This window comes from Thermobia domestica, chromosome 4, assembly GCF_964235325.1.
Source record: "Thermobia domestica chromosome 4, izTheDome1.hap1.1, whole genome shotgun sequence".
NCBI classification, from domain to species: domain Eukaryota; kingdom Metazoa; phylum Arthropoda; class Insecta; order Zygentoma; family Lepismatidae; genus Thermobia; species Thermobia domestica.
This window is the reverse complement of record NC_137457.1, coordinates 279,694,732-279,720,713: the sequence shown is the minus strand read 5'-3', so window position 1 is coordinate 279,720,713 and position 25,982 is coordinate 279,694,732. Positions and strand designations below refer to the sequence as shown.

Here is a 25,982-nt window from a genome sequence, read left to right as displayed (position 1 = left end):
CTTGCAATTTGGTTGCTATAGAATTAATTTTGTTCCGATTTCCTCGCGGCACACCGGTTGGGAAACGCTGTTTTAGATTGAAAATTCCGACAATTTTCCCTCTCTTTCAATTCTCTCATTTCTTTATTAACAAGAGTTGCCCTCTGCCACGGACTTTTAATATACTGTATTCTGTATAATATCCTATAATATATTCTGTACCTGGTATAATACATCTTCATTAATTCAATACAATGAACTGCCTGATAAAATTTAAAGAACTTGATTGTATTGTAATTTTCACTGTTCTTTCTTTTAGATTACAAGAGACCATGGGAAATAAATCGTGAAAGTCCTGAGCGGATTCGAACTCGTGACAAACCGTTCTTGCGATCGCCAGTCTAATACCTTTGAGCTCTTGGCCATGCCAGCGAGCTAAAAGTGTTCGAATGAAAAGGAAATCTTCCATTAAAATTTCTCTGGTAAATATTCACATCTCACTGATACTACTACTCACCCTAAAAACAGCCAAGATTATTCTCGTTACTTTCTCCTTCACAGAATCACTCAGAATATCAGCAAGTATGGGGATCACATTGAATCTAAAAGAAATAAATTAAGAAATAATTACTATTGATTCATTATTAGCAAAGTGTGGATTACTCAGTATTTATACAGTGGAAAAAATTTTCTTTAGTACTGACAGTTTACTTTTTATGTGATAAAACAAGATGATATAACCTAATCCATTGTAGCTCAGAAATGGTAAGGACTAGATTAGGTCATATACTACCTAACCTATAAATGATTTTTATTTTCTGTTACAGCAGGTTAAGCACCATGGATGATCAAAGTGACACTGCTACACCAACATGCAGTAATCGAATTCTTCTACCAACCCGTCGATAACTCAGCTACACCGATTCACAGTAGCTGTTGCCAGCCTATGGGAACAACACGAAGTAATAGGTTTCGGTGGCTTCAGCGTGGTGATTGCAGCATCTAGGACCACTCACCGGTCAGGCAGACCATCAACTGTTACAACCCCGATGAAAATGCGCGTCACTGAAGAATTCATTTAAAAAGACATATTATCACCACCAGACACACCATGGAGGATCTGTTTTAGCGCTAATCAAACGACTAGGATTATATAATTCTAGAGTTCCACGGCTATTGACAAGGGAGATGATACGAATCAGGAAGACCGTGTCTGATGATCTGCAAAGCTTCTCTGGGGAATGTCTTAATGCCATCGGATTTTTATCAGTTCAGGACGACTGAAGGCTCATCTACGTGGAAAACAATTTCGAGATGACAATGAGCTCATTGCGTGTGTGAAAAAAGTAGAGTAAGGAACAACTTCAAAGGTTTTACATACGTGCACTCATGGCATAGAAAGAAAGATTACTGCAGCGAAGTGAAGTATATGGATTATGCCATAGAGACATTTCCAAAGCACCAATCATACCTACAAAATTCCATTTCTCTACTCCTTACCTGACCAAGCTACAGTGGATTGTGCTTTACTTTCTGACTTACCTTTAAATGTGAACATACAAAGAGCAATTATGTAACATATATAACAGAATATTTATAAGATTATATATATAATCATAAGTATTTCTATTCTTTACTATATTGTATATATCAAATGGCTCTCCTAAGATAACAACTGTCAGTGACACTCGTATTTCCGAGAAACACCACGAGGGCACCTGACAACAGATATAGGAGTGTAGTTCAACTCATTAGCTAACGATAGAGCGGGTAGCTAATAGTTTAGGTTACGTAAAGAATTCTCAGTGCTATAAAAATTTCACTATATATTTTTTATTATTATTATTATTATTATACGACCAAGTTTACAGCAACAATTATTTGCTATCATTGTCAGAGCCTGGATCAGTTGTGAGTCAATGATAGGATGGTTAGAATTGACAAACGTCTATACCGCCGCTCCCATTGTCTTCGCGTTTACCTCAGTAATCATCGCTGATGACCGGCAAACATGCAGAATTTACGCAGCTGACTCGCGATCTTCGATAAATGCTTTACGCCAACGAAATACTGTCTTTTCATGTAAACATTCTTATTTGCAGGCGTTCATGTGCACCATAGTCGCCGAAGGCAATAAATCGTGTCCAATATAATACTGAATCGCACAATATTGTAGTTTTTATACTCATATACTCAATTCGAAAAACCTAGAGTGTGAAAATCAACTAAATTTCTTTGCATAACTGTTGAGTGTAGATAAGTGACCGAAGCTCGTTCGGCGTGTTGTTACTGTTACACAATCAGTTGAACAATTTGTCTAAATCGTTGAGGGGGCGCCTCGTGCTTTTGTTTGGGAATTACAAGTCACTGGCAATTGTTTTGAGGCAGCTTTTGTATACATATACTAGTAAATATACACCCAAAATTACTTATGATATTGATACACAGTGGAAAAGGACTGACCCACCTATAGAGATATTTGGTATGATGGTAAATTCAGTTATTTCCTCAACTTATTGAATACTTAAGGTATAGCTGTTTGATATCATTCGAGTGAAGTAACTACTATTACAGATGCACAGCGCGCACGAAACCATATATGCTTTGTCCAATAACACTCGGATCATGATTCATACAGAATTGCGCAAAAGATCGTTCGGTCTTCATCCTTATAGTCTGCGAAATCAGACTTCAAAATACTGATAGAAATGACAAATGACGTGCAGTTCAATACTGTGATAAGTATTTTGGGATAAAGCAGTTAAGGCTTTCTGTATCGTACTGCATTACCTAACATCAATAGTAATTGAATTATTTTCATGCAATTTCAGACGTAACATCGCTGAAACGCAATTTCGACACCCATGTTCGGTAAGAAATTTTTACTCACCTTCGGCAGTACTTTCATTTCTCAAATGTCTATGCATGATGGTTTAGAATATAAACACACTGAGGTAGTAAATGGACAGAGCTTTCAAGCCTCGAGTGGTTTACAAAAAGACGAGAATATCAGAGAAATATCGCATAACACTCAGCAATTTTGAATGTTTTAACGGGAAGTCAGATCAATATCGGAGTACATAGTGCGTTTAATAAGTTCAGGGACTACCTCAAAAGAATATATGCTTAATACTGCCGGAAAAAACCGTATGTTTTCTATATACATCCCTTTCCGTGCCACGAACTCGCTATACTGGTCGTAGAGGTTCTGGAAAGTCCTAAGAAAGTCGTTTACTGAAATGCTGTTCAGCACCGCCGTCACATTTGGTTTCTATACTCGTTGTCAGTGTTGAGAGGATGAGGCAACGTTGTGCAGTCAAATTTTGTTTTAAATGTGGTAAAACCGCGACTGAATTGTACAAAATAATTATGAACGCGTACGGACATGACTATCTTAGCTGAAGCAACGGTTTATCCAAAAGAAGTCAATTTTTGAACAACCCCATATTCGGCTGATTTGTCCCCAGAGGATTTCATGCTCTTCCCTAAGCTCAAATCTGTCCTCAAATAGAAGCATTTTGAGGATGTTGCATCGATTTAAGCAAATGTGACGCCAGTGCTGAACAGGATGATTTTTCTAGGCACTCAAGTCTCTACGACCAGTCCCGCGAGTGTGACGCGGGAAGGGATGTACGTACAAAAGTAACGTGGTAATGAATTTTTACTGGTTTCTTTACGTATTTTATTCCCACGTAATCGGTTTCGAAAGAGGAAACACTAGATGAAAGAGAACATTGCATGAAGAAAGTCACTACAAGAAATTCTCAGAAATAACAATTGAAGAGAACGTGAAAATAAAAAGAAGCGAAAATAGCTAATGCAATGTATGCATAACATCGTAAAAAGTAGGAAGAAATTCTTCACTAGTGAAATGTAGAAATCACACAGTAATTTACTTTATCTTCTTCAGTAACAGACAGCACAACATACGTCTCATGTAACATATATAAAATATTCATGTAATTAAACAATAAAATTAAATAAATAATAAAACCCTCGAATAAAACTTATTCCGTCAAATTCGTTCGCCTCTGCATTTTAGCGTGTGAACTTCCTTTAAAAAAATCTTCAGGCGAAAATTAACAATATTGACCAAAAGAAGAAAATCTCTTCTATCTTTAAGCGTAATCTTTCGCTCTAACTGCCACGATACATCTTTAACTTTGCTGCGGCAAATATAGCAACACCCAAATATTTTGTAAATTTTTTATACAAAGAAGAAAGAATGAAACAAAAAAGCATTTGATCCATTTCAAGAATGAGTAAATACGAATAAATTTCAAGCGTAGAATCCACACCAGAAGGCATTATAGAAATTGTAACTAGCACTGTACTCGAAACGTACGATACTTACTTATTCATTTTTTCCGCTAACAATGGGTTGAATGTGAGGACCCATAAGCAAAAGGTCAATTGATATTGCACTTGAAAGTTTACTCTTCCAGATAAGACGCTTACTAAGGTTGAAATTCCATCAACAGCCACAAAGCCAAAGCGATATTCGTCAATACGCAGCATCATCTGAAGGCATCGTCCAACGGATTGCATATATTCATTTGCCTGGAATTGGAATCGGATTAAAGTTAAGCCTCATTCACTTGATACAATTATCATGACAATACAGTCAATTATTATGAAGGGAAGAAATGTAACTTTTTTTCATCTATAAAATTCTATATCGCTTATTCACTATAAATATTTCCAAACTCTATAAATAAGTAAGAAACTGTACCTTTAGAAGAATAAAGATAAACGGTATTAAATAATACGTATTAAAGATCAATAACTTGATATCAAACTTACTACATGGTAAAACTATGACTAAAATTGACATTAAAAAAGGAAAGAAAAAAGTCTAACATACAATTACGAAATCCTTGACAATTAATAATCATTGTTTTCATAAAATGTGAACACAAGATTTTTATATTTAATTGAAAATTAACATGACAAATGTAATTTTTTCTCCTTATTCCTATGTATTTTTATAATACTCTTTTTAAAAATGATGTAGCAGTTTTCCTTTTAGTAGTATGCTCTCCACAGACGGTGGCAAAAAGTGACAAAATATTTAGGATGTCATCTTTAAAAATAATGAAGTTCTAATTCATAATGAGGAAATAATATGTTCCTAAAAAATAGTGATAAAAATGTCACTAATCCTATGGTTTACATAGAAACATAGGCGCACACCCAGAAATTTTTGTCCAATCTTTGGGGGAGAGGACCAATACTACAAGCCACCACGTCTATGTAGTATTGAATGAGTATTATTTTGTACTCTAAGTAATTGTAAAATACATCCACATATATTTTCAGAAAAAAATACAGAACTAGATTGTTTTTATAAGAGAGAGAATACAGATAAAATGTAAAATCAAATGTTCATGCTACATCAATCATTTTCCTGTTAAACAAGTATAGTTTTAAGAAAGTGTACAAATGTATATCGAGTTAGGCACCTTTCTTTTTGGGGGGAGGGAGTTCGGATCCGGTGGACCCCAGTGGGTGTGGCTCTGCAGGAGCGTGTCTAAATGAAAAGAGATTTCACTGTTATCGTCTCATGCATTCAGACCGTCAAAAATCCACATTCATTATAAAAAACCTTTTCATATATAAATCACTGCCTAAAGATAAAGAAAGAAGAGAAAAAACAACAAATAGCCTTACAAGTTAGAGAAATCAGAATCTGCTACATTTCTGTGTTATCAACTTCGATCGAACATGTATAGTGCTAAAAGAAAAACTGCCACACTAGATAAAAATTAAAATTACTTCTAATTAATTCCAGAGATTCAACATACAAGTTACATATATTAAGTTCAATCAAACACATATACTTCTGTTTCTCTTATGCTTAACTATGCTATACAACTACTAGATTCCTTAGGTATGTGTTTTCTGGAAACCCAAATCAAAACACCAACCGGATTGTCATCGTGGGACTCAACAGAAGATCCATCAGCTGATTCGTCCGAGTCCTGAGAGACAGGGGCTTCGTTCATTTGGGCGTCATTTAAAGCCTCAAGCTAAAAGGCAAATAAAACTTTTAATACCTTGGGAGTCAATGGCAGCCATTAGTCTTGAGAGGCGGAAGCCATGGAGTAAGCTGTCTTTGCAAACTAAATGTTTCTTCTACGGTAGCCACATGGTCTTCTTGCAATGGGATATCACATGGTAGGTTCTGCCACACTGACTTTTCCACCACCTATTACTCCCTTAATACTGTAATTCATCACTAAAATCATACACTCAAACCAAGTAGCACGATGGTCAAACCAAATTTAGGTTCACGTTACCTTCACTCAGCTTTTCTTACAGCGAAAACACAAGAGAACGAGAGAGAGAAAGAGTCACACACTCCCAGTAAGATTTTCTCCTCTCCGTCCCCCCCTCTCCAAAAAAAAAAAAAAAATAAAAATAACGAGGGACATCTTTCTCTTAACAAGAGTTCTCTTTCCTACCAGATAAAGGTCCCTTTCCAGTTAGACATATTTTAATTTTGCGATATGAACTTTCATTCCCGTAAAAGATATCTGTGCGGTAGTGCTGATCTCAAATGCATTTTTCACCCTCATTTAACCAGCTTTCACAGATTGTGATATTCCATACTAGATTACATCCTCGTTCTTTTTACAGGGAGAATATGTTTATGGGAAGAATTTGATTCCCTCCCCTTCTCTTAGGATAAGCATTTCAATGAAAGTACAAGGTGTGATCAAAAAGCACGGTGAATGTACTTGCATAGCGCCATCTATCAATGTTGTATCCATTTCAACTAGTAAGCCCAGTAGCCTAAACCTTTGTTACAGACAGTGTCGAGTTTGAACAAGTTGTGACATGTTAGTTGGCTTCCAGAGGCAGAAGAGTGAGAACGTGCTAAGAGAGTCTGTCGCGTGTCTAAGCTTTGTCCTAAGCTGCAAAAAAGTGCCAAAGAAACTTACGAAATCGGCGTATGGCGATGAGGTGGTGACATTGAAGACTGTTTACAAGTGGTGTGAGCGATTTAAAAGCGGCAAAGAGTCGGTTGAAAACTAGCAACAATGGAGACGTCCTCGGACATCAAAAACAGATGAAAACATGCAAAAACGTCACAAATGATTTGTTCAAACATAAAAATGACTATTCGAGAGCTTTAAGAACTAAACATCTTGTATGTGTCGATGAAAAACATTTTCACCGCCAATTAAATGGGCAAATGGCTTCCTTCACCACGAAAACGCGCCGTGCTACACCTTGCATTTGATCCGCGAGTTTTTGGGCGAAAAAATATTCTTATATGTTCACATTTGCTGTGCTCTACAGATATAGCACCATGCGACTCCTGGACCTTCCCAAAAATTAAAAGCATGCTTAAACGTTTCGATGCCATTCCTGACATTGAGAGGGCCACGACAGAGCAGCTGAACGCCCTTGCAAAAATGTTTCCAGTCATAGATTCAACGCTAGGATAAGTGCATTGCTAGCCAAGGACAGTACTTTGAAGGAGATTAAATTAAATTCCATGTAAGCTTATTACTTTGTTTCTAACAAAATTATTCACCGTATTCTTTTGATCTCACCTCGTATAACGAAAAAAAAAAAAAAAAATCCTGAAATGCAATGTGTTGACGACCTGGAGCTCGAAATTTTTCGAGCCCTACACGTATCCGTTTTAACGTATCTGGAGCAAATTTTAAGCTAAAATTATTACCTTTCTTTCTTTCCGAGGTGGAAGGAGAGGGAGGGGAGAAAAGATTACGCTCTTTAAGCTAAAACAGATGGAAGATTAGTCTTTACTCATAGATTGCTTTTGTAAGCGTATCAAAATCTTTTACCCAGGATATAACGAGTTTATATTGTGTTCTCTTTGTAATATGTACGCCCCTACGGAGTAGCATGAAATTCTGTCAAATATACCAAGCACTGTTTAAATTTAACTCATCTATAAGTGCCACTTGAGAACCAGAAAAGGAAATTACATAAATGCCCACACTCATTCCTTTTACGCTAAGGAAGGTGATAAATGGGCTAAAGAAGAAGGATGATAAACAGAAGTAAGAATTATGTAATAACTGGTGGAACGATAGTATGGGTGGAAACGCGGCAACTGCGAGAAAATTTACGGACACAATGTTGGCCACTACAAACTCACTTGGTATAGTATCGAACAAAGGACCCCTTGCACAAGAAGTGAGTGTTTTACCAGAGCTGTCCTGCTCCTAGCACCAGGACAGGAGGGATACAAGTGAAGTTTATTTCGAAATTGGTTGAACCATGAGTGCTACTTGGAACTCAAGAAAACTTGTAAGTCTATTAGTTCTTTTTATTTACATTAATGTTATTACAAGCAATTTTTCATCTAAAACCCATTTTCCATACACGATGACACTAAACTACTGTCACTGTTTTATGAGTAGACTACTACTCCCACAACATACTAACCTTACTTCTGTTCAGTGTTTTCATATATACAAGCAGTACCTGATTTAGGAACTTCTATGTAGTCGATCTTCCTACCATGGTAGAGTGTTTCTTATACAAAATAATATACACCGCATGCTAAGACAGATTTAAATGACTCTGGAGTCCTGAAGAAACACAGTTAAATTCTTGAGTGTGAATGAAATCTGTTCCTAACGCGTATTGGCATCAAGTGTATTTCTTTGTACAAATAAATATACATACGAACTCCGTGATTAGAAAGGAGGAAACTGCAGTATTAATGTTAATTTTTTAATATAATAGACTCTACATGGTCTATAGATAGCACGGTTGACAAGTTGGACGTTTGTAAAACCAAATATATTCCAGGTACTGATTCTATATAAAAACAATTAATTTACACAAAGTTAAGTTTTAAAACATGTACTCTAAGGTTTTGTTAGGTATTAAAGACCAAGAAATAGTATTGATATTAACGTGTTTTACCTACCTGCGGAAAGTATTATACTGTTAATTTGCTGAACTATGGATAGCACATTTAACAAATATTGTTTACCTAATTGTAAGAATAACATGCAAAAACTAATTTATACGAAACTTCTATATACCTTACCAGTCTTTAAACTTGAACACAATGTTACAATGTAACCAACTTTTGTATGAAGGTCGTACATTCTAGGTATCTGAGTTTCATCATGAATGTCACACACAATTATGCATTGCAGTTTAAAACAAGAGCACGAAAACTACATATGATCATGTGACAGATGATAAACTGTAGTATAATATCGTGAAAAAAAAAAGAAAAGAAAAAAGCGCGCACACAAGTTGTTTAATATGGCTTGACTATGAATGAAACAACTGACCATATACTCCTAACGTAAGAATTCTGTTAATGAGAAATCACGTCTTTATATAATTCTTTCGGTCATTTAACACTGGAAACATTAACATTGAAAGAAGCAAAGTTGTTTTGAGAAGATGGCCAAACATCGAACCCACGGCTGCTGCTAGACGGAAACTATTCGTGTATCTATGACAGACTGGTAAACTTAGATTTTAAACAAGCAACAGTATCACGTGTACACCACGTGACGGAGTTTGGTTTGTATGATGTGATATTTTCTCAATTAATATTAAAATCGGAATTTGGTTTTAGTAGACACACTATTGTGGAGACGAAATGTATATTTATGTGAAAATTGTCGCATGTCTATAAATATGTTGTTCTAGGAATTAATAGCGAATTCGCCCGGTATTTCTTATAATGTTAGTATGTGTATAATCGGCAAAGACATGTGTGTATCAAATTTCATGTCAAAAGAGCAGTAAATGAGAACAATAACACGAAAATAAAACTTTCTTGTCCATTTAGCAACATTTTGTTTTACTCACTCTAATTTTCGTGTTTATAATTTTTTTTCTATGAAATTTATCACAAATATACATTTCCCGATTATACACATAGTACCAGTATTAAAAGTACCTGCAAAATCATTATCAACTTATATTTTTAGAAGAAGACAGTCATAGATATGCGACGATCATTTTAGACACGAGTGTACTTTTGGGACGCTTAATTGATTGCCTGCTCGATGTAGATCAATATTGAAACTAGAAGTTGTAGTGGATTTTTATTACTTTCAGTTTTAGTAGAGTTAGGGATGGAAATAAATATATTCGTGTAACACTTAATCGATTGCAGGAAACCGGTTCTACAGTGGTTAACATTAAAACCGGAAATAGTTGATTTCTTCAACTTCCAGTTTCAATGTAATCTCGAAATCAACGAAATCACTTGCTAACTCTTGATTCTCTACATTCTGGCCAAAATTGTAATCTATAAAGTACTTAAGGTTATTGTCTCCTGGGCAGACAGACAGGGTAAATATATATAAAGAAGTTTTCTTTAAGCAAACCAACCTCCTTTAAAAATCGTTTTTGCAAAATTGGAAAAAGTATCACAATAGCTTATGAATATATATCTGCTTTCCGCCTGCAACTTTTACTTCGATGTGTATATGCAACCACAACACGTCAAAGATGTTCAAATTCGCGAGTCCATGTGAGCACTAGCCCGATAAAAGTGGATACTCGCTTAGTCCAACAAGTGCGAGCCCCATGACATTAGTGAGAACGCGAGCCTTATTGAGAATATCGGCCGCGAGTAGAAGATTGAGCAAGCGTGAGCCTCAATGAAATTTTGAGCACGAGACTCTTTGTGTAGAATGAGCCCCGTGCCCAGATTGCAACAGCCCCATCTGCAATACAATGATACAGAAATGGAGGAAGTCATGTCCATGTGGTGGTGTTTAGTAACTGGATATGCGTGGACGGGATCTGTTATCTAATGGTCATAAAAAATGTGTTACCAGTCATATTTTGTAATACGTTTAGTATTACTAACATTATTTGAGCAAGAAAAAGAAAATTAGTGAATTCTAGGAACATTAGCACCACCAAAATTAAAAGACAACCGTGGAATTCCAGACAAACTGTTAATTCGAACTAGTTCTTTCAACACAGTGACTGGACCGTTAAAATTACAGTGACATTCAACAGGTGATAATTAATAACCGAAATCAAGCTACAGAATATTGGTAAAATGGCATCTTTTTTAGAGGAAAGCGAAAACCAGAATTGAAGATGTGAACGAAAGGATCCGGCGACACAGCAACAAACACGACGAACGTACCACTAAAGAGTGAACTGAATGTTGGGAATTTGATCAGAAATCGGTTAGTTATAATCGTTTCGCATCAAAAAACAAATGAATATATGGTAGTTTGTCCAAGATATGAAGTAGTTGCAACGAAGACTTGTAAAGTGATTAGATTTTCATTCAAAGAACTACTGATAAATGAGCAACTCTAGATGCCGTGGTAACGACAGCCACAATATATTTAAAAACGGCAACAAAGGCAAAGTTAGCAACAATGGAAAGTGCCAGAAATGCCTATATACAGTAATGCACATAATAACAGGGTGATTTACAGTGAGCCTACACCATTTCAGCCAATCCAATTTCGTATTACAGATATATGAATGACGAGCATTAGAAAGAGCTCATTGTTATGTAATTCGCTTCTTAACTAGTGCTAAGGATGATCCGCGCGCGCGTATTAGTATCCAATTAAAAGAACAAAACTGAAGCACAAGGTAAGTCACGTTTTTTGTTATTCTTCAGACGAATAAAGTACTGCCTCAAATTTAACTACCATAAACTAACCCCGTTGAGATTATAGTAGTTAAGTAAAAGAATCAGTCTTCTTTAGCCAATACTCCAAGTTTTGTACTCACACAATTAGGCCTAGGTTGTTTCCAAGTACGACATACAGTAAGCGATCCTTTGTTTACCCTTACTATTACATAAGTCACGCTAATTAAGCAGAAACACGAATAGAAATTGAAGAAGTGTAAGTTCTTGTATAGTTACGTAAGAAATAATGTCATACAAATTTTTAAACACAATGTACATATCTATCAAGCCTTCATAATTTACACCAATACTAATACCGTGTCATATAGACAACAAAAACTATTAATATAGTCACTATTCGCTAATATTTACACAAAAAAGCACTATGTTAAAAACGAGAAATACTAAAGCATTCTACGAATACATATTACTTAAAATACATATATAGTTGAAAAAAAAAAAAACGGAAAATTTGCTTATAAACAAATAATCTACTATAATAATATAATAAAGTACAATGGAATTTAATAAAGTACAAAAATAAAATTAGAAAAATATTGGCTCTAATTATTATTCAACAAATATTAAGCTATTACATGTATTAAGTACCACAAGATACAAAACATTAACGAAATAATTACTCTTATGAGAAACAACAAACTGTAATTCATTGACCACATATAGAGAGATCGACTAAGACTAATCTCCTATTATTTAATCTTTTTTATTTATTTATTTTCACAGATGTGTGCAGCGAATGATGACCTTAATCCTCTAAATAAGAACTGACAATATATATATATGTATAAAAATTATCTTCATGCAAGGAAACTTAACGATTCTTACAGTTGTAAAACTTTTTTTTTTTTTTTTTTTTTCAAAGACCAGTACGACACTGATCTTTGCCAGTGCATAATAAGTTTTGATAGATTATTTATTTTTCATTTCTTTCTTTCTTTTCGACGGAGATCCGCAAAATAGACACATTCACAAATACTAGCAATGAAGTTCAAGAAAATGTACAAGTTCATTAGTTATAACGCAGAATCTACCTTAAACATTAAATTTCTTTAAAAAGCTATATATTCCTATTTCTAGGTAGAACAACAATAACGACATATATCCTCTATCTTATTTAAGACATTATGTCCAGAATACTATAGACTACTTTAGTTATTTAGTACGCACGTGGGTATTTCCTTGACTGTAATATTTTTACACGCAACAAATTTTCAAACCAAAATTAAAAAAAGTGCACGTAACGCTCTAAAGGTTCAAAACTGAAATACTTGGTAGTCTTGATAGTGCGCTGTAGATCCCAAGAAACGGATTAGGAACGATTCTGACAACTAGTAGAAATTAGAAGCAAATATTCAATTCTTATAATAATATAAAGGAAACTGCATTTTCATATTACAAAATAGTCTGTAAAAATTTTATTCTTTTAGCCACCCTGGTATTAATGTTTCATTTTAATTTCGTATCTCAAATGGAAGGTTTTAGCTATATCTAACATATCTGAACGTCTATACCATCTGATTATGTAAGATCTATACCTCTGAACTTCAATACGATATTAATACGGGCTCAACTAGGATTTCAACATTCAAACTAGTATTGCAGAATGAACACACTACGAATGGAATAGAGTAATCATTAAATACAGCTGTATAAACCCCTTGCTGTCAATTTGAGCACGGAAACAAATTCGTGATGCACCGTCCAGAACACGTCAAACAACACAATCAGTAGCAATTTCATCTGGGATCGGACTTGTTTAGCCCACTCTCAGTCTCGAGGATTCAATTAGTACCGCTGGGACAACATTACTTAGTTTCGGTACATGTAAAACCATGATTCATCTCCACGATCACACTGGTCAGGGATGTCGGATCGTTAGCAACTGTTTCCTCCAATTACCTGCTGATGGTGAGTGAACTTCTGATCCCGTATGAGAACTCTCGGCATGAATTACTCCGATATATACCACATCCCTAGGTCTTCGTGTAAAATTTGGTATTATGAGTTGGGGTAATTTTTAGTTCCCCTGCAATTTCACGGACAGTCAGTTGATCGGAACTGACAGTGACTCACGGACGGGCGTCCGGAACAGGGATCATCCTCTATGGACATTCTTCTCACTTGGAAATGGGCAAACCACTAAAGGTCGTTTCGCAATTCATTGCTGCATCACCATATGCTACTTGCACCATTTCGTACGTTTATGTAGCCGTTTTTCAAAGTTTAAAACAACATCCAACACAGATTTGCTGTTCCTTTCTATCACCCATTTCACACCGATACGGTCAGATAACACATCGCACGCATTCACACCTTACTCGACTTCGTCTGAACTCAGGAAAGTGATAATGCTGTGAAACATGAAATGTTGCTACATGACCTCCAACGAAGATTCCGAGCTACAATGAATACATTTTGATTGGAATTAAATTGACGGACTTGTATCTATAGGCACAGAAGACGATAGCAGAAAAATGACTGAAAATTGAACAAATATGATTCACACAAGGACATAAGAAAACATTAACTTTTACACAAAGCAGATGTATTTGAATAGTAACAGACGGTACGATTTAAGACTTTGTACAGTACGAATTATTATTCTTAGAACAAGATGCACAAAGAATAAACACTTACATTTTGTTTCAGCTGATCTTTCAGCCAAGTCAGGTAGAAATGAAGATCTGATCTGTCCATCAGCTCTTGACTCCAACACGCAATCTTTGCTATGATTCTGGACGTCATATGCATGATAAAACCATCGGGTCGGTTAAGCAAGTTCAGAAACGGGCCCCAAACAGATTCTCGTTTCTTCGACGAGTGTTCTCGAAATATTTCTACTCGAGATTTGTCTTCCTAAAAAAAGTTTCATAAAATATAGTATTAAGTTTTGAACACAATGACGTTAACGTTCTCTGAAATTTCATCATGTTACTGACTGTACATACACTTAGTCATATGCGATCGGTGGATCTTGAATTTCACATGTTGGAAGTCTCACCAGTACAAATTAAAAGTCTGTTGCTTCAGCTAAGAAAAATAGAACTTAAAAAATTAAACTTATATTTGACTTTAAAAGTACAACTTCATTATGAACCATCATTGAGAACATTCAACATTTATTTTGTGCAATGGACTTAAAGAAATGCATTTAGTTTTTATTTTTGCATTTTCTTTCATTTTACGTTACACTAGACTGTTAGCGTTTGAAATCTCACTTGTGGGAACTGAAGCGAAAACATACTCTCATAGACTTTGCTTATATGTCATAATAATGCTTCAGCCAATGAGAGTGCATGTGCAGACGAAATGAATCAAAATTTGTATGAAACGAGAGTTTCGAGATTACTTTTTACGCTTGCGTTCTAGATCCATGGGCGGTGCTTCGTCTGAGTAAGGGGAAGAACGGTGCGTCATTGCGGAAGATGGACGATTCTTAGACCTGCGTAAAATTTATTTTCTGAATATTTTTTCTTTTATCGTATACCGTAATGTAAGTAAGCAGAGATAAGCTTATAAAGCTATCAATATAATAACTTAAATCATACGTATAATGTTCTTCAATATTTTCCTCGATGCTCGTTATGTGCATAGCCTGCCTATACTAGGTTTTATGTCTTTTTTTTTTTTTTTTTTTTTTTTTTTTTTTTTTTTTTTTTTTTTTTACAGCGAAATCAAAATGCTGAAGTTATTGCTTTCTATATAACTCTTAATATTTGGTTGTTTGTGGTGAGATTGGAACAAAACTTCGTTTTATTTGAATCACATCACAGTTTGCATTGTAACACCGTTTGTGTGCAGATAGCTTTACGTGTATTCAAGTTGCCATTAGCGAAGCTATCAATGCATAGGTGCCGGACGGATTCCACGTTCGATTCCCGAGCTTGGTTATTACGCATTTTTTTTTTTTTTTTTTTTTTTTGCCATCTGCTGTAATCATAATAACGTGTACATATAAGCGCACTTTTAAAGTCAAATATATATACTAAAACCTTCTAATTCAGATTAACGATACTCAGCTTCAAGAACCCGTTGAAAAATTATTGAAAACACATCTCTTATCGAATCTTCAGCAGCAGAAGCTTCTATGCATTTACATGCGGTGCAATTTTAGAATTAATGTTGCCATAATAATCCTGTATTTATGTTGTGATTTTTTTCTTTAATGTTCAGACATGTAGAATTTTGTGGTCCTAAACATAATAAAATCTTTTCTGCATATCAATAAAGTTAGCGTCGATGTACAAATTGTACAATTATTTTCCTCTACCTTACATACTCGTACATTTCAAGATATGTATCGTATGTTAAAGGTCTATTTGTTAATTGGTTACTTTTTCTTTTTAAAAATTGTTACGTTCAATTAAGTCGTCAGGTATAGATAGTTTATTTGTTACAAAAAATTAAAAAATGAATGTTTATCATCAAACGACTCAACTTAAATTTTCTTTATTTTAAGAATCATAGGCAGCAATACGGAGATATTATTGTACAGGAATTCCAATTAGTGCTTTGAGAAAATGTGCTAATAGATAGTATCTGTGAAAAATGAAAGAATGAAGTATTAGTTTGTGGATACTTATGACAAGTCAAAAGAAGCAGAAATTCTACTGAATGCATCGTTATTCACAAGCGAAGATTAAGACTGTTTATAATTTAAGGTGACAACTGTATATACATCTGAACTATTCAGGAAAGTTATGAGGTATATCAAATACGGGAGTGGTACTTTGACAGTTCGAACTTTAAGATTGTAACTTTTAATACTAACAATATCAAGGTAGCTGTGTATATTTTCATTACTACAAGAAACTTTGTTTTGACACTTTTACACCACAACAGATGCCATGTGATGTGAAGAGTTTGTTGTAGATGTATTAAGAAGGCCGCTGAGAAAAAGGAAATTAAATGAAATGAAATTTTTGAGTTTTACGTCCCACGGTTATGCCGGTTAGGCTAAAGGAGACGGTGATGATGACAGATGAATGAAATGGTGGAATGAAGAAAGTGGGAGGAAACGGGAGAACCCCGAGAAAACCCACGCACACGGTGTTTGTCCGCCACAAGGTCGCTGAGAAAAAGGGAAATTCCCATCCAAAATATCGGGAATTACTAAATGACAGACATACACCAGATTAGTTGAATGAATTCTAGTTCTGTTCTCAATTTCAGAGTATTTACAATAGAGAGCATTTTTAACAGTTGCCTAAAAATCATTTTCTGAAGATTTTTCATAATATTGAGAATGTATTAGTCCACCACAAAGCTCACTTTGGGCGAACTGGGATCGAGCTAAGGACTCCATGCACCAGAGCTGAACGTTCTACCACTGAGCTACCAAAGCCCTTCACTACACGTTTCCTCGTCCTCATATACATGAACATTAGCTACATCAGAAAAATGATTGAAATAATAATAATAATAATAATAAAACTTTTACACTATAGTATTTCTCTGTTACATTTAAACAAATAACATACCCACATGAGATAACAGTTTACTCTAAACCGAAAGACAGAATAAAAACTATGAATCTATTAAAACTTATCTCACTCTCTCTCTCACTCACACACACACACACATACACACACACACACACAAACAAAACTAACTACTCTGCTAATTTTAGTGTTTCTTCTGCATTTCTAACAAGTTCAAAACATTCTATAAACCAAACATTTTGTCCAACATATCATACAGTTTTTAACAATTAAAAAAGGAGAATTGACTGTAAATATAATCATTAAGGGTAATCAATAGCCGAAATTGATATGCACAAATCATTCTTTTAAAAAAATCTACAAGAGATGTACAAGTAAGGATTCGGTGACGCAGTAATATGAATGGTGCTGAAGACACGGGATGGCCAGAACTGCTTCTGGAACCTGGTTTTTGGATCCAGGTCTGGAACCGGAACTTTGTGGCCATTCCTACGCTAAACCCGAGCTGCTGGCAGGCTGTAAACACAAGCACAAGCGCGTGGTCCTCTTTGCAGTGTTTTGAAGGTGAACTTTGTGCCTCCTTTACGGGCCTTTGGGGGCTTTAGGATCCAGGTCTGAAACCTGTTCCTAAGATCCGGTTCTAGAACCGGGTTTTCGGATCTAGGTCTGGAACTGGTTCTGAAACCGGATCTCCAAGAACCGGTTCCGTCGGAACCGGAACTTTATGGCCATCCCTACTGAAGACTTACAACGATAACACGTATTGTAGTTAGTATTTCGGGTAAAATTTCTATTTCAACTTGCATAGCTACAAATTAGAAGAAATAATGTCATGAATAATTTAAATTTGTGAAGGTTTTATTTTGCCGTCTGCCGAAGGACTGTTTGTTCATTCGTCGTTATAACAGTAAACCGGTTGTTATGGCAACAGTTTTCGTTACCAGGGATTTGTTTATAAGTAATTGTCAATATATAATTCCAGAGGACACCACATAATCTACAAGTGTATTGAATTGTTGTAAAGCAATTAATAATTATTTTGAAATACAGTACATTAAGTGCTTGAAAATAGTATGTAATCATTACCAGCATCGTAGAATAGCAGCAATATTTTATGAGTTATACTAAGAGATATCCTTAAATAAGAAAATCTTCGAACTGTGGTGGTGTTATTGTTATAGACCTACAGAGAAAAGAAACATCCAATTAAAGTAAACACGGAGGTAAATGGTAAGCCATTTCTCCTAAGATTAACTTACTTGTAGCATATCATCTATCATGACAAGAATATACTGTATTGTCTGATCCTTCGACACATGACCCAATAAATTAAGGAAAGTTCTTGCGCACTGGCTTCTTTGTGATTTAAGAATAGATTCCCTCTTTTCAGAATCAGCGTTATCAAAGGCTGCTATGAAGTTATAATCGTCTTGTGATATCATTTGAGATCTGAAAATAACGTTAGAAAAAGAGTAATTTAATTTACAAACTTAACTCTTTTATCTGAAATCAATTTTCTAAATTCTTAACAATAGTATTCTTAGTATACATAACTGGAATATTGACAATGAGAGACTAGCTAACACATACCAGTTAATAAGCATGAATAGATACTATGGAAACATAATGAATAACTCAAGAAATTTGCTGATATACGTGGTTTTTGCATGCAACGGAAATGACAATGCTTACGATCAAGATGAAATTTTTGTGTAGATTATTATTATTATTATTTACTTTATCTTTTTACCTGTTGCTTTATTTCCTGTTTAACTGCAAAGTACAAGTGAAATGAAGAAAAGGACATAAACCAATCTATGAGCGAAAGTGCTCGGATTTGCGAAGTTTGTTTGTTCTTCGAATTTATTTTCTTTACGTTGCACAAATTGATGAATAGAAGTCTGAATATTGGTAGGGTCTACTATAAAAATGAAATCTTTGCTTTTCTAATCTGCGGATATAGCTGTAGGCTAAAGGAGACGAATAAATTATGAAAGTGAATGGCCATATAAGAGTTAGTGGAAGTGAGAAAATTGGAGAAAACGTCAGAAGTCCATCAGCACTACTTTGTCCACCACAAACACATGTGACTTGTGATCGTTTTCGTTTCATGCTTTTGTCACACTGTGAATTTTCATAATTTACTATACTATACTATACTACACTACAAGGATTAAAAATTCTACCAACTACCTCAAATATTTATTCTAAGAAACATAATTCAGAGATACTGTGCACAGTTAATACTAAAATCACTCTTCTTTCAAACAAAAAGCGAAACAGAACTACTCAAAATTCACATTATTGATCGACACTCCATTGTTAAATACTTTAAAAACAAACAAGTTTAAACGCTTTTTGAATTTTTTTGTTTAAACGATTTTTCTTTAAATAACAATAGTAGAAACACCTCGTTTAAATAAGCCAAACCTGACCCTTCTAAACATCTTATTACTACTAACAACATGGAATTTATACTTACTGTAGATACGATTGCCAGTTAATTCGTTGACTGCGTATTTCTGTGGCTTGTTGCTGTAGAACACTTGTTGCTGCCAGCATATCTGGAAGGAAAAAAAAAAAAAAGAACAATACACTTTCTTTCAGAGAAAAAAATCTATGAGTCATTGGATTCACTACAAAAAGTTGAGGGGAAATATTCAAGGACATACGTGGGTAATGCGAAAAGTAGTCTCCCCTGTTGTGTGGTGTTAGTAGCAGTGGGGGAAGCGTCATCGTTGTTACTTAACGCAATCTGTAATTCAGTAAGCTTTCAGCTGTGCAAGTGAGAGAATACGTGTGCGTTACAAAACAATGCTACCATAGAAAATCCCCCAAATGCGAGAAACTTGCAATAATAAGATTTGTCCAAAATAAATAAATAAATAAAAATACAGAAAGTTAGCTACAAAAATTCATCTTGCTGTATACGGCCTCAACATCTATGAGGAACCGGTGAGTAGCAATCCTTTCGAGTGATGATCTAACAAAACTGACGCCAAAGTTCGTGGAAACCGTCAATTCACGATCTCTTAACCATTTCCGAACATTTTTCAGACTGTTTTTAAGAGGTAGTCACCGGAAAATTAGGCTTTCGGAAGTTCTATGTTTAATGGGTATCGAAAATTATAACGCAATCAACAAAATCAATCGAATCAGCTCTACATTCGACGTCACTGACGACGACATTTAGGGGCATATGTTAACGCTGAGACAAAAAAGAAAACAACGTCATGCGGTCATAAAACTGCTGCAAATAAACCGAGGAAAGCTCGTAGAATTGTGAGCGAGGAGGACTACGGCCACCGTGTTTTCGGAAGCTAAGGGAATCTTGCAAGTCGAATTCATGGAACGTCATACAACAATCAATTCTAAAGTTTACTATAATAATTTGAAGAAACTGACAACTTTTCAGATCAAACGTTGCCGTTTGCTGATATGTTCTGGCATGACAACACTCACCTCACAGTGTTCGGCAAATACAAAACCTTTCACACCAATTCAACGTGTGTGATCATCCATGTACAGCCCAGACTTGGCTCCTCCTGATTTTCATCTGCTCATTCACATGAAGTGGCTTCGTGCACGCTCCTTGTGGCTGGGTCGAAAGCAACTTTGCTAACGATAGGAAGATTCAAAATGTTGAGACAGGTTGGTTAAACTTTCATGTATGCAGCTTCTTTTTATTATTTATTTATTTATAGCCAAACGGATGTTGCCTTCTGAATTACCCTTGTAATCTCATCAGAAGAATTCTGACTAACTCGCGTAAGGGTAGGGTAAGCTGCTGGGATCGCGCGTCCGCAGGGAGCAGGCGTATTAGCAACGGTGGGTATGCTCATGAACTAAAATAGTGTAGAATAGAAATAGGCAAACCCAGCAGAATTTACAGGAGAAACGTAATAAATTAAGAGGTTTCCTTTCCGTTCCTAGAAACAAACATGGTCTATTATAACTTACTGAGTGTTTTAAAGTCAGAGTTGTACAAGCCCTGAAGTATGCTAGCTTTCACAAGTACGAAAACAAAACTAGAATTGTCATCATTAATACCTCGAAGTAACCTGCGTTCTTACTTTAATCACTTACGCCCACACCCACCGTCACTCACGCATCTGTTTGACTTTAGAGTATTAGTGCACTTTTGTGATTACCTAGCACAGGTTGGTTCGTGTTACTTTGAATGATCATTTTTACCACACATGTCATATAACGGTTAAGCTCTAGTAAAGTGAATTTGCACCTATAAATTCAACTGCCCTCCCTATAAACAATTTATAAGACACTGGCCTCTGCTTTGTTGAAATATAGTAAAATTCTTATAGTTTATGCAATTATTGTTTGGCTCCCTTGTAAACCAACAAGCGGATGCTTTTATTATAACGGATTATGATTTAACAAAATGCATTTGCATAGAAATTCAGTTCATTATGGATTCCTTATGGAGTTATTATGTGGTTAGAAGCAGGGTTGGCAAAATATATAGTTTTTATTGAAAACAACAAAAAACCAGTTCTTTTGGTTTAAACCAGTTTTTTTATTTTTCATTTTTAATAATAATAATAATTTTCTCTATATATTTATATCACATTGGACAAAAATAAGCTTATTTCGCCTTGGTGTTATTATGCAACAATGGGTTATGCTGGAAGGGGTCACATAAGCTTAAAGTGGAATCCGAACTGCCTCTCGGCCTACATCCGAGAGAAATTGTCCTCCAATTAAACTCAAAACTGGGACTAATTGGCCACAAATGCGATACGTTTGCCGACTCACTCACGAAGGAGTCCTGATAAAAATACGTTGTACTGATCTTTACATACTTGTTAATATAATTGTCAAGAGTCATTTAAGAAGGACAAAAAAGATAAACAATTGCACAAGCGAAACCATTATACAGAATTCATATGGACAATTTCAAAGTACTGCAGACTACAAAAGAACTAATTTAGTCTAAGTTAGTTCACTACGACTTTTATTAGTCCAAGTTAAAGAAAGACAATGACCTACCTTGCATATGAGTAAGAAAAGTAAATAAAGATACGAATTATTTGAGTCCATTTTGGCTCTGATCTATACATAAATAGATACCAAAAATACTTTTGACATTATTAAAACGTAATAATATTTAGAATTTCCCTTTAATTGCAATTGCATAACAATAATAACTATAAAAAATTACAAAAGAAACATTCATAAACTAATAAAAAAAAAGTTGACTTTTGTAGAATAATCTCTGAGTAATGAATGGAAACCTTAGGTCTGAATACTCGTATAATACGAATAATAAAAGTGAATGGGTTCATTAAGACTGTATGAATAGTTACACTTTTATGAAAGAGTTTGTTTTTTGCTTTATATATATATATATATATATATATATATATATATATATATATATATATATATAGAAAAAACCGTTGGTTTAAAGCAGCCAACCCTGGGTAGCACTCCGGATTATGGAACATTATTACGCACGTGAGAGATAAGATTCATATCCTGAATACTTGCATATTCCTGTTCTGAAATAACACGAGATATTGCTCCTATAAAGTCTTACAAATCCATGGTTGCCTAAAGGCAAGATTCTAGATTATTGATCCCCCTTCCCATTGAGCAGTAATAAAGACAGAAAACAACGTGCTCTCCGGGGCTCTAACCCTGCTTCACTCGCTACCGCTCGCTCGGCAATCTATATATATAAAAGAGAACGCACAAATCCTTTGTGAACTCATCACGCTAATACGGCTGAACCAATTTCTTTCATTTTTGGGGGGTTATTAGGATTTGGACCCTAGATGGTTTTTATCATATCACTTTAATTTTTAATTACCAGTGTCTTGAGATAATTGACCATTCAAGTGTCCATACGTACAAATCCTTTGTTATTAGTTCATCATAGGTAAAAATAAACGTATTTATATGCAACCCGCATGACCATGTGACTCGGCGGGTTAACATAAATGACAGGCGCTATAATTTTAACATTTACTGCAATTTGAAAGCGAAAAAGTAAAAATTATCTAAGTAACAAAGTTTATTGCGTTCCGGGGTGACCGCAGCGAAGCGGGGTGAACGCTGCTAGTACTGTATAAGTTAAATGTATAAACTTTAGTACAGAAAGAAACCTACCCAGCTACTAATCTACATGGGAAACCAGTAATCTAGAACCTTCCCTTGCCGAAACTGAGATCGCACCAGTAACATACATTGTAGATCGTAACACAATAACATAAAAGTTTTCTTTTTATCCTGTACATATAAATGTACGTAAAGTACATATAAAAGAGGGCTGAGTAACATACTGCTTCCTACCTTTATAGTACTTATGCTCGATGTAGGGAACTCGTATTTTATGTTCACAAGTGTACCTACAATTCAAAGTGTGAAACTTTGCAAATGCTCTAGCTTACGTGATTTTATACGATATCTTCGCTTACGCGCACACCATATATTCCTACCACACGTGGTCCCTAGGGACAAACACCAGGGTGGTTCCTTCTTCTACGCTCCTGCCCTGACTGGTGGATAGATAGTATTCTCGCTGTAAGTGGTGACTTAGTCCAAGTTGCTTAGTGTTTTTTGCACAGTCATTTTTATGGGATATGTCCGGATAGCTATTTATACCCGCAAGGGAAGTTCTCATAAAGTGAATCTGCAACCATAAATGCATCTTCACCCTAAGGAAATTCTCACAGGCCGTACAAGGTAATTTCGCGATGAAATAAATGCACAAAATGGGACAGAATATAACAATATCCAGGACAATTATCTGTGCATAAGTCAGGGTTATAACAATCCAGAACGTCTTAAGAAATTATTTAAAGGACCTTTGTGGCGCCGAGTAGCGGCCCAGGTTCAGGTAACTACATATGAGAGTATGTATACTATGTAGGCCTATTTTAGTATCGGTTAGATTATATGTGCCTGGACCTATTCTGTGGCATTTAACCCACTTAAAGAACGGAAAGTGAAAATGGATTTTAACTTTGACTATTCCTAATTTCCACCCGACCGCTACTTCTAATCTTCTGTGCATGAGGATACTTCTTACTGATACACTACCTACAAAAATGATTGTATTTGATATGCAAGTGGTAATAGAACACACAACAAACGCAGATTACAGTGCATTCACACTCCATGTTGGAGTGTGAACACAACATGATCTTGGTTCGTTTTGTGTTCAATTACCACTTGTACATGATATACAATCATTTCTGTACGTAGTGGAAGAGTCAGAAGTATCCTCATGCACGGAAGATGAGAAGTAGCTGTTCTTAACTATTACCCTCCATCAATTTCTCTAGAACACTTTAGGGTATACCCACTTTAGGAAACTTTGAGCTTCCTTACATAATAATATTAATAAAGGATCTCATTAATTCTCAAAATAACTTTGTACAAAATACGAAAACTGAAAGCAGCAAAAATTAACGATAGTATTCTATGTATATTAATTCATGTGTATTAATTGTATATCCTTAAGTTTGCAAGATATTTTCAGTAATTAGTACCTTCTGTTCATTAGTACAATAAAATTCTTTCTACATACGGAAACTACATTGGTCAGAAATCTGCTTCAGCAAAAGGATAATAACTATTTCATTCTTACCTATTTTTTCATCGGGCAAATTCGGCAACATGCCTTTAATTCCGCCGTCTGCCGCTGTCATAATGCAATTTTCAGTTTTGCCGCAATATAAACCAGGCTATTATACTAAAATATCTCGACCCTCTTTCAGTATCTGCTAATTTCCAGCAGAAGTGGTCTCGTGATTGCGATGCGATACACCCATAAATCGTTTCATGAAAAACAAAAGAATAACGATAATCGTTTTCACTATCCCTATTCAATCGTTGGGCTCATACCGAACGGGTTTGCATTAATGTAAATTCTGTTTTACTTTACGATACACAACATTGAAGTAATCATCGCTTATTACAATGTTATATTAATATTATATAGAATTAATAATATATATAATTAATATTATATAATAATATTATAATAATATTATTACATTATTATTATTATTATTATTATTATTTGCATTGAATTGCAATCCGGATTTTTTTTTCTAAAACCGTAATATAATTGGGACAGTATCAATTTTAAGTCAACGCAACACAATATTTAAGGTTTCGTTTCCAATATCACAATCAGATGTGTATTCGATATCTCAATCAGATTTTCCGATATGACATCAGTGATACAAGTTTTATTTCATGTTATTTTATTTGATAACTGGCTTCTAGTTTAGCCCGAGCGTCCCTTTCAGCAATGAGTTTATATGAGAGGTGGATCTAGAGGTTAACGTGGGATCCGAATCACATAAGGTCCCGCCGGAAGAATTTTATGTTTTGAATAATCTTTTCTAAGTTTATTCACAGACAGCATGGGGCCGTGCCAATTGGGGGGGGGGCGAGCGGGGTGATGGCCCCGTTGCAGAAGTAAGGGGGCGTTAAATTTGGGAGAAAAAGGAAAACATAGGAAAAATTGCTTGGAATACATGCATGGGGCGCCGTCGTATACTCTCGCCCCGGGCGCTGAATTTCCACGGCACCGCGTTGATGCAGCATCAAATGGTGTCAACGTATATTTTGCGTTCCGTGTTGTCCACAAAATTTGTGAAGACTAATCTGCAACAGTGGTGGCGCTACAGGAGGGAGAAGAGGGACGACCTCCACCTCGATACTTTTTCTCGGCCCCTTTCTTCCGCCCAGTTTTTGTGTAAAACTGGTCAATAATAATAGCTAAAAAATTGTGCAACCGATAATAATAATATTTAAAGCAAAACAAGTGTGATTGACTCACCTCCCAACAAGTTTTCTTGCCTTCCCTCTTGCTCCCTACTATTATGAGCCTAGCGCCGCTATTGATATACAATAAGCGATTTCGCTTTCAGCAGTTCAGGGCT

The 25,982-nt window shown here is 35.3% G+C and overlaps 1 protein-coding gene across 2 annotated transcripts in view; it reads right to left on the bottom strand.

Annotated features, from left to right (window-relative positions):
- Positions 1-24,861, bottom strand: part of VhaSFD (V-type proton ATPase subunit VhaSFD) — a 40,851-nt gene extending 15,990 nt beyond the window's left edge. Inside the window, exons 1-7 of one of the 2 annotated variants that reach the window (XM_081755984.1) lie at positions 24,677-24,861; positions 19,547-19,628; positions 18,324-18,513; positions 14,261-14,479; positions 5,907-6,008; positions 4,334-4,539; positions 497-581 (exon numbers count right to left, since the gene is read on the bottom strand). In XM_081755984.1, coding sequence (XP_081612110.1) covers positions 497-581; positions 4,334-4,539; positions 5,907-6,008; positions 14,261-14,479; positions 18,324-18,513; positions 19,547-19,628; positions 24,677-24,737 — 945 coding nt within the window. In that variant the 5' untranslated portion in view covers positions 24,738-24,861. The remainder of the gene's footprint in view (positions 1-496; positions 582-4,333; positions 4,540-5,906; positions 6,009-14,260; positions 14,480-18,323; positions 18,514-19,546; positions 19,629-24,676) is intronic. The other variant, XM_081755985.1, reaches the window with a different exon arrangement.
- Between the last annotated feature and the right edge of the window lie 1,121 nt (positions 24,862-25,982).